The sequence below is a fragment of the Callospermophilus lateralis genome, chromosome 7, assembly GCF_048772815.1.
Source record: "Callospermophilus lateralis isolate mCalLat2 chromosome 7, mCalLat2.hap1, whole genome shotgun sequence".
NCBI lineage: Eukaryota > Metazoa > Chordata > Mammalia > Rodentia > Sciuridae > Callospermophilus > Callospermophilus lateralis.
The window spans coordinates 133603006-133612596 of NC_135311.1; the positions used below are offsets into that span (position 1 = coordinate 133603006).

General features: G+C 49.4%; 1 protein-coding gene across 1 annotated transcript in view; it reads right to left on the bottom strand.

Annotated features, from left to right (window-relative positions):
- LOC143403284 (chymotrypsin-like elastase family member 2A) overlaps positions 1–8811 on the bottom strand; it is a 12257-nt gene extending 3446 nt beyond the window's left edge. The window contains exons 1-6 of the mRNA XM_076861239.2: positions 8772–8811; positions 8408–8496; positions 4201–4298; positions 2957–3082; positions 2347–2483; positions 389–534 (exon numbers count right to left, since the gene is read on the bottom strand). Of these exons, the coding sequence (XP_076717354.1) occupies positions 389–534; positions 2347–2483; positions 2957–3082; positions 4201–4298; positions 8408–8496; positions 8772–8811 (636 nt within the window). The remainder of the gene's footprint in view (positions 1–388; positions 535–2346; positions 2484–2956; positions 3083–4200; positions 4299–8407; positions 8497–8771) is intronic.
- Between the last annotated feature and the right edge of the window lie 780 nt (positions 8812–9591).

Below are 9591 nucleotides of genomic sequence, written 5' to 3' on the forward strand. Positions count from 1 at the left end.
CCGCTGAGCTCTTATCCACCACCAGCCACCTCCTCCCATGACAAGGAGTTTCCTGGGGTCTCTATGGGCAGATTGAGGGCACACTTGGTCTGAAGGACATGAGAACCCCTTCCATCTCAGTCCCCACTGTACTGCAGAGCCCAGTTAAGACACCATCTCGGGATGGGATTGTGGCTCAGTGGTAGAGCGCCTCTCTAGCATGCGTGAGGCGCTGGGCTTGATCTCAAGCCACCTTTTCTGGAGATTATAAGGACCAGATTCTGGAATGTCCAGAGGGGTTTCCAGTGCTCTGTCAGGAGGGATGAGAACGGATGCTGAGACCTCTGGGGCCTCTCCTCGTCCCCAGTCCCATTTTGCTGTCGAGGGAGCCCTGACGTTGGATACTCACATTGCAGCTGGAAGTCACACCGTCACCCCCAGCGCAGACCATGGTGGTCTTCACGGAGCTGCCCCACCAGCTAGCGCTGGAGCAGGTGGCGTAGTCCACAACCAGCAGCAGGCCCTGCTGCAGGATGTCGGGAGAAGCCCCATTGGCTGAGCGAGACCAGAAAGAACGGATCAGAGGGACAGAGGGACTCCTGAGTAAGAAGGAAGTGGTGACACCTGTTGGGCTGTCCCTCTAGCCCCTTTTGCTGTGGCCCTGGTCACTTTCTCCCTTGGCTCTAATGGGAGCAGCCATGTTTTCTAGCCTGTGCCCTCACAGTTGATTGGTCAGTGTTCTGGCCGCTGCTGATTGGTTCGGGGGTGAGCACCTGACTTACGCTAAGCCAATGAGCTTCTTCCCCTGGGAATTTGGGCTGGAGACTAAGAATTCCCGCCCAGGGAGGTCTCAGCAGTAGCTGCCATTTTTTTTTTCTCCATGGAGAGAAGCTTGAGGGGGACCCACCCAGGAAAGAAATTCCGAGGGCGGGTTCATGAATTTCTTCCACGCTCCAGTTCCTGGTTCTGGCCTGTTCCTAATGGCCGGCTGTGTCTCTCTGCCCCGGGGTTGAGACTCTTAAATCCTTAAAATCTTAAAGCACACTAGTTGGAAAAAATAGTTGGTGTGGTCAGGGTAGCACTTTCCTAGTAGCCCCCTGTGACACTGCCACCGTCACATACTACCCCATCATTACCGCCCCTACTAATGGAGAGGATAAGGAGTATTTTCATTCTTGCCCTTTACTAGGCTTTCCAAAGAGGCAGTCCTCACAGAAATATCAATAAATATTGTTTGATACATGGGACACTGAAATCAAGAGAAATTAAGTCCCTTGCCTAAGATCACTCTCACTGATATATAATTAACACTCGGATAACACCTGGCACGTTATCACACATGTCTTCCAATCTTCACCAACAGAGTTTCCACTTTAAAGATGAGGAAACCAAGTCCAGAGGAGGTTGCTGAGGTTACATAGTGATCTTCAGGCAGGCATTAGGACACTGCCTGGCCCTGGCCACTCCACCACCTCACCATCTCCCTGCCCTGGGGTTTTCTGGATAACAAACAGGTGGGCACACTTGTATCTGATTTGCATGAGGCGCCCCCTCCACCCTTCCTGCTTCTGCACAGTTTTCCTGTGTCCTTGGTTTTGAAGACAAGCTAGTCAGGAGGGCCGTCATTTCTCTGAGTGCATCAGTGTTGATGTGCTCATCTGTCACTCATAGATTTATGTCATTATGAAAAAGAAATCCCTCTTCTGCAAAGACCTCCCTAGAATCTTCCAAACCTCTGGTGATTTTATAAGGGACAGGTAGGTGCTCTGTCCCTTTTGGTGGCATACTGTCATGGGATTTCTGACCCTTGGGTTTATGTCAAAAGAAGACTCATGCTCAGCCATGTTCTCAGTAGCAAGACCAAGTGGCCCAGGAGACAGGTTTGGATAAGGGCGGGGGGTCCATTCGGGCTCCAGGGACCTCTGTGGAGCTCCAGAACCTTGAGGTCCTAGAATCTGTGCTGTTCTGGGCCCATCTGTGCTATGCAGAAGTGTCATATGGTCTCTGTACTGCTCATTCAATCCCAGTGACAGTAACAACTAGCACACAGCAGCTACTATGTGCCCTTGCTTTTTGGTCTGAGTGCCTCCCTTGGACTATCTCCTTCAATCCTCTCTGTGATGTAGGTGCTGTTATTATCTTTGTTTTACAGATGAAGAAACTAGCACAGAGAGGTTAAGTAATGTGCCCAGGGTCACAGAGCAAACAATGGGAGAGATGGGATTGGAACCCAGGCCGGCTTGGAGAGATTATTCTACCTCTGCAAGATAAACACCCCTGGATGACTTGTGGGGTGAGAGACCCAACCTGACAGGTGATAGCACCTTCCTTCCCTGCCTGGCCCGGGTCCTCCCGGCCAGCACTTACTCTGCAGCCTGCCCCAGCCTGTGACGTAGCAGGGGTACTTGTTGGGTAAAATGGTGCCAGCAGGTGGGAGGCAGGCCAGTTGGATCTTGTCAGTCAGGGTGACAGATGTGGCCAGTTTGAGCAGGGCAATGTCATTCCTGGTCAGGAAAGAGGCAGAGCTCAAGAGCATTAGCCAAGCAGGGCTTTGAAGAGTGTAGCTGGGCATCTTTGAAAATGTAAAAGACCTTGTTAGGAGGCTTCAGGCACAGGAAGTACAGAGGGATTGTGTCCTGCTCCACTGAGATCACCATCCCTGTGTCCCTTGTCACGGACTAGACACACATGGTCAGTGATGGCTTGGGGCACACAGGGGCCTCCATGCTCAGGAGGCAGGAGACTCAGGTTGTTCCCCGAGTCTGCTCCCTGCCCCCCCCCCCCCCCCCCCCCCCCCCGTCACCCCCGACCCAGGCAACTTGTGCACTGGCCGCACCTCTATGAGGTCAGAGCCCTTCCCCTCCTTACAGAAGGATGGAAGCGGTGGGGGTGGGGGTCAGCCCACGGCCTTAGTGACACCCCGTCTGTGCTCCTGCCACCTCCACCCCCACCCCCAGAGCCCTGAGACGGAGCGTACCCTTGGGCCAGATTGCTGTTCCACTTCTCGTGTACGACAGCCTTGGAGACCTTGACGGCCAGCGAGCCCGCCTCCTGGGTGGAGAGGCTGTGCCGGCCCAGCACCACGCGGTAGGTCCTGGAGGAGCTGGGAGGGCACAGAGGGTCAGTCCCTTGCCCTTAGGCCCCCCTAGGCAGGGACACCCAGGACATGAGCCACTTGGGATGGGCCCAAGTAAGTGATGGCTGCATGAGCCAGTAGTGGGGCTTGGGACCTTGTCTTTCCTGGGAGCCATCTGTTGGTTACTAGGTAGCATAAATGCCATAACATAAAACCCATCACTGTGATAATTATAGCAACCCTATACTAATTATAAACTGACTTAATAAAAGTTGAGATAATAGAAATCCTACATTACTCTGGAGGGAATGAGAAAAATAAGAGTCCCTTTTTAGTTTTGATTCTCCACCCTTATTTTCTCTTGGGGAAACTGAGGACCAGGGAGGGGTAAAGAGTCCAGAGAGAATCTAGAACTGGAGTGCAGGACGCCTGGTTACCCGGCCTCTTTGTTTTTTCCACCCCCTCTTAAAGCCTATACATCCGTGGGGGTAGGTTCAATTTCAGGGCCAACCCACGCCAACCCACGTGGAATGCTGAAGAGTTCCAGCCCATGTGAGATAAGCCTCGGACATGGGGAGGAAGAGGCTGTCCTCTCATTTAATTCACACTACATTCTGTTATGACTGCCAGGCGCCTGTGATCCCAGCCACCCAGGAGGCTGAGGCAGGAGGATGGCATGTTTGAGACTGGCTGGGACAATTTAGGAAGACCTTGTCTCAAAAATTTAAAAATGGCTGGGGAATGTGTCTTAGTAGTAGTACTGAAAAACAACAACAACAACAAAACAAAAAAAAACAAAACATTCTGTTATCTCATTTTTTTCCCCAGGGGATATGTTAAAACTTAGAGAAGTTATTTACACTGTGAAGTGGACCCAGTTCCAGATGAAGAGGCCACATCTGATACTCCCAGGAGGGCAGAAACTGGGCCTCCCCGTCCTCCACACCATTCCTCAGTCCAGCCAAGATTGTCTGTCGACCACAGACTGAATTACAGGTCATCTAAAACTTGTGTCTGGCCAGGCAAGTGGTTATTTGCAAGGCCCCTTTATAGTGTGGTTCAGGCCTTTGGGTCCCCTCTCTTGGAGGTGAGCACTGGCTGGTGGGGCGAGCAGCCTGGGTGACCTGGGAAAGGCAGTTAGTTACCTGATGCAGTGGGCAGCTGTCAAGACCCAGTTCTTGGCCACCAGGGATCCTCCGCAGGTGTGGCTCCACTGGCCATAGGCACTGTACTGCAGGGAGACCTGTGGAGAGGCACCTGTGGGCTGAGTTCTTCCGCTGAGAGCAGGTGAGGTGGCACTTCTCGCCCCAGGTGCAAAACTTAAGGGGCGCCTGAACCTCAGTCATCAGGGTAAAAAGCCCTTTAGTGCTTTGTAGAATATAAACAGTCCGGATCTACACAAAATGGCATGATTAAACAATATTGAAAAGTTAAATAGACTATTAAAAATTAACTTCTGAACATCTTTCTGGGATATGCCCTTTCTTCGGAACTATTTCCTTAGGACACGGCCCTCCAATTTAATATGTCCAAACCCAAACTCTTAATTTCCCCCAAACCTGTTCCATCCTCAGGTTTCCCTGCACGGTCAATGCCACCTCCACTTTCCTGGCTGCTCAGGCTAAAATCCTTGGGGCCGCCCTGGGCCCCTTTCTCTCTTACCCCTCACTCAAACCCAAGAGCGAGCCAGCTGGGTGGCCCACACCTGCAATCCCGGAGACTCAGGAGGCTGAGGTGGGAGGATCACAAATTTGAGGCCAGCCAGGGAAACTGAGAGACACCCTGCCTCAGAAAATAAAAAGGGCTGGGGGTGTAGTTCAGTAGTCAGGTGCCCCTGGGTTCAATACCCCATACCAAGCACCAACCCCAACAAAACCAAACCTCATCAGTGGTAACTTTATGCATGAGAGAAAGCTTCCCTTGGATCCTGACTCTGTCCCAGATGCCTCATCCCTTGCCTGGATGATATCCTGGTCTTCTGTTTTTTTTTTTTTTGGGGGGGGGTGTGGTGGTGCTGGGGATGGAACCTGGGGCCTCACACATGCGAAACACCCACTCTACCACTGAGCTGAACCCCTGCTCCTAGTCGCCTATCTTTCTTCCATCTCCCACTTTGGCCCACCCCTCACCCCAAACACACAGCAGCCAAAATGATCCTTTCTACACATAAATCTGATTATATCTCTGTTCAGAACCTCCAATGGCTCCCCCTCTTGCCCAGTGAAAACTCAAAATTCGGGTGGTCTTCTAGGTCCTACATCACCTCTCTGACCTCAGCCTCCCACTCCCCTCCCTTTGGCCATGCTAACCTCCATCAGTTCTGCAAATATACCAAGCCTACTTCTGCCCCAGGGCCTTTGCCCTGGCTTCTGTTTATAAAATATTTATAAAATATTCCTGCTGCTGGAATATTTTTCTCCCAGGTATCAACCTATCTCCTCCACTTCCTCTGGGTCTCTGTTCCAGGTTACCTTCTCTTCTGAAGCCTGTATGACTTTGGGCACATTTTGGGTCCTGATTGCTTTATACAGAAGATAGGGACCATAATGTTCACCATGCAGGGCCCTCAGGATGATTAATAATCACAGTATCCAACACCATGAACTTCCAGTAATTTGACCGCTCACCTTGTGCCCAGCACGGCCCTAAGCTCAGAGTGTGCATTGGCTCATGTCTTAATTAAGGCAGCTGTGAACACGTGTACAATGTGGTCTGTGCCGTAAAGACTGTTAACTATTTCTAATACGATGTGTGCAAAAAGGTCAGTTTACTTGTTCCAAGTCATACCAACAGTACCTGGCGGAGCAGAGAGCTGAGCCTGGTCCCTGCTCCTGAACATTTTTTTTTGTATTGGATGGATCCGGAGACTGTCATGCTAAGTGAAATAAGCCAGTCCCCCAAAATCAAAGGTTGAATGTTTCCTCTGATATGCAGAAGCTAATCCAAAATAAGGAAGGGGGGATTAAAAAAAAAGAATAGAAGAAAGATCAAAGGAGTAGACAAAGGGGAATGAAGGGAAGAGAGGAGGGATGGGATAGGGAAAGACAGTGGAATGAACCTGACCTAATTTTTCTATGTACATATATGAACATACCACAGTGACTTCCACCATCAACTAAAAGTAAATAGCAGAAAGATCAGTAGAATAGAGGGAGGGGAAGGGGGGAGGGGGAGGGGAAGGGGAAGTACTGGGGACTGAATTAGAGCAAATTATAGCCCATGCTTTTATAATTATGTCAGAGTGAATCCTATTGCTATGCAGAACACCAATAACAAAGTAAAAAATTCTACTTTAGTTCTAAAGTGCTTATGGTATTTCCGAGCACGCTGTGGTTTGGATTTAGGGGTATTGACGTAGGGCCACAGTCTTGGGGTGGGTGGGAGAGTCCTCTCAGGCAGTAGAGTGCCCAGGCACATTAATTAATCCTGGCTTTGTTTAAAGTTCTGACATTTTGTTCATCCTGGATATTTTTGCATAGTTTGATTTTAAAAAATGTTGCATGAAAACATTACTCATTTTGGGTGCTGAGCCTTAAATTATTCTCCCAAATTGAGGGCTTCACTTGCCTCACCTGAGACTCTGCCTGGGCTAGATTGCCCACCCGACCCAATTAAAAAACAAAACAAACAAACAAACAAAACACCTCCTCAGGGAAACAGAAGCAGGAGGGGCGGGAGCTCCCCGAGACTAACATTAATTGGTTCCCAAGGCAAGGATTGAACCAGGAAGTATTTTATGCAACATCAATTAGTTTCTCAGCACAAATACTCTCTGGGTTTGGGGATCCCATAGGGGAGGGGATGTTGCCCCCCTTCCACTTCCCACAGAAAACAGTGTGAGACTGAAAAAGGTGAAAAACTAGCAAAAGTACACAGAGCCATGAGTGCAAATTGGGGAATATCAGGCACCATTCTGTCATTGACACTTTTTCCTTTCTGCTGTGCTGGGGGTGGAACCCAGGGCCTTCTTCATGACAGGCAAGCGCTCTGCCACTGAGCTACGCCCCACACCCCAGTTGTCACTTCTTAATCTAGATGCCATTCCCTCCATGAAATACGCACCTGCTGCATGGGACCCCCTGGGCACTCATCTCTGACAGGTACTCTGACCACCTGGGTTAGAAATGTGCCCGGATCCAGCTGGGTCTGTTCCCAGCCTGTTTCCATCAGTTACACTTGCAATTAATGTGTTTTGATAAGACACAGAGCTGATGAAACATGAGTTCAAAAAATATGGGGCTGGGGTTGAAGCTCAGGGGTAGAGCGCTTGCCAAGTGTGCATGAGACACTGGGTTCCATCCTCAGCACCACTAAAAATAAATTAAATAAAGGTATTAAATTCAAAAAAAAAATAAAGCTGTGATTTATAGAGAAACTAAATTAAATGCTTGGAAGACACTGGCTAATGGTGACTCTTAAAAAATGGCAATCCCCCCCCCCCGCCAAAAAAAAAAAAGGCTATTGAATTAGGTGTCTGTGAAAAAGTGGAAAGAAGGGGGTAGTGGGTGGGGATGGGGCAGAAATGACAAAGTCAGGACCAGCTCATTACTCAGATTGCTTCAGGAGCAGCTTAAAGTTCTGCTCTACTTGAAAGAAATGGACATATTACAGGGGTTGGTTTTTATAAGAAAGTTAAGAATTCGAAAGATTGGTGAACAGATAAGTAAAATGTGTATTAAGCATTTCTAAATCAAAGTAAAATGTTTAAAGCATATATGTAGGATTGAAAATGATTTTTCTATACCAACTTTTCAATGACCCAGTCCCAATTATGTCAGACAGGAGAGTTTCCTACATTTGTTTAAGCAATTGTAAATTCACTCATCTTTGTGTGCCCTGTCACTAACAGTCTGTAATGTGGTCCTGTGTCCCATACAGTGTTTCAGTCTTGATTTCCGCATGATTTATGTCAAAGTAAGGAAGCATTTGTATTCATTGATAACACGGAATTGAAGATTAATTTACATAAGCAGCACTGATTGGTTTCATAAAGCATGGACAGTTGCATAGATGGTGATGAATGGCTCATAAAAATAACAGTATATGTGTAAGCAAATGTCTGATTGGTTAACAGAGTGAGACTACTTAGCAACTTGGGTGCAGGGGTAAGTGGGGTGGCGCAGCTCCTTATGGAAGCTGGAAAAGGACCTCTTCCCCAGCCCCAAGGTTGGCCAAGGCCACAAAAATGTGTGGGTTTTTTTTTTTTTTTTTTTTTTGGTGAAGTTGTCCAAGCTGCCTTCTAAGGTCCCACCGATCCTCATCTCTACCAGCATAACAGACCCCAGGGTGGGAGGGCAAAGGGGGGGATGAGAAATGATGGGATGGAAGCGGGGTACAGAGTGGTTGACTCACCTGCCAGGGCCAGCTATTGGGTGTCGCCTCTTCACCTCCAACCACCCTACTCAGTTGGGGCAGGTGAGTGGGGAGCCCACAGCTGAGAGCTGTGGAAGGAGAAACGGGGGCGAGTACAGGAAGCAGCGACCCAATCAATGCTTTCTGCACACCCAGCACCCAGACAGAAAAGCCTTGCTCTAGAAGGACCCCAGAGGCCACAGTCCAGCCTTGCTTTGCTTCTCTGAAACCCCACTCCAGCCTTCCTATAACTACACAGGTGGAGTGCAGTGGGAGAGCGCCAGGCGGGGACGGAGGGCAGGGAGGTCCCCTTCCCAGTCCCACCAGGGGTAGGCAGAGCGGCGCCTCCGGGTGATGGGGTTACCTCCAGCCACCAACGCAGACAGCAGTAGGGTCCTGATCATGGTGAGTCCGTGGGAGTTCTGGAAGCCCGGCCGTGGCTGAGCCCTTGTTTTATGAGCTGATTATCAGCAGGCGATATAGCAGGAGCTGCAAGATGGAGATTTTCCCAAAGCTCAATGGAATAAAAGGTTGGCGTCCAAATGTTTTTTTTCCGTCGTCTTCTACCGTCATCCTGAAAACACACTGATAAAGATGCCAAAGGTAGCTATTGAAATGTGAGTTCTATCTACTTTCAAGAGGTTATGTGTGTGTCAAGAGAAGAAAATTATGGGTTATTGGTTCTTGGGGTTGCATTTTTCAAAGAAAAGATGAAACTGGCAAAGAGCACCCGGGCCCGTGGTTCTTGGGTTTAGCTACTGGGAGACACTGGATGATGTCTGGAGCTGTTTTGGGTCATCGGGGCTGGGGTTGGGGTACTCTTGGAATCTGAAATGTGGAGAACAGAGAGGCTGATAAACACCCTACAATGCACAGGGCATAAGAAACTGTCCCCCTCCCAACGTACGTCAGTGGTGTTGAGATGAAGAAACCCTGTTCCAGGCAATGCCATGGCTTGTGTGTGACCCAGGTTGAGTCATGTAAGTCTCTAGGCCCAGGGTCACCTGTTTGTGAAACAGGGAGGGAAACATGTACCTAGCTTGTCTCAGAGCATTGGAGGATTTGCAAAGCATAGGAGAACATGCTTAGGAGAAGGGCAAGGTGGACCCACACAGTTGGGGTTTAGCAGTCCCAGTGATGGGACAGAGGAGAGTGTTGGCAGAGGACAGCGTCACTGGGGTGGA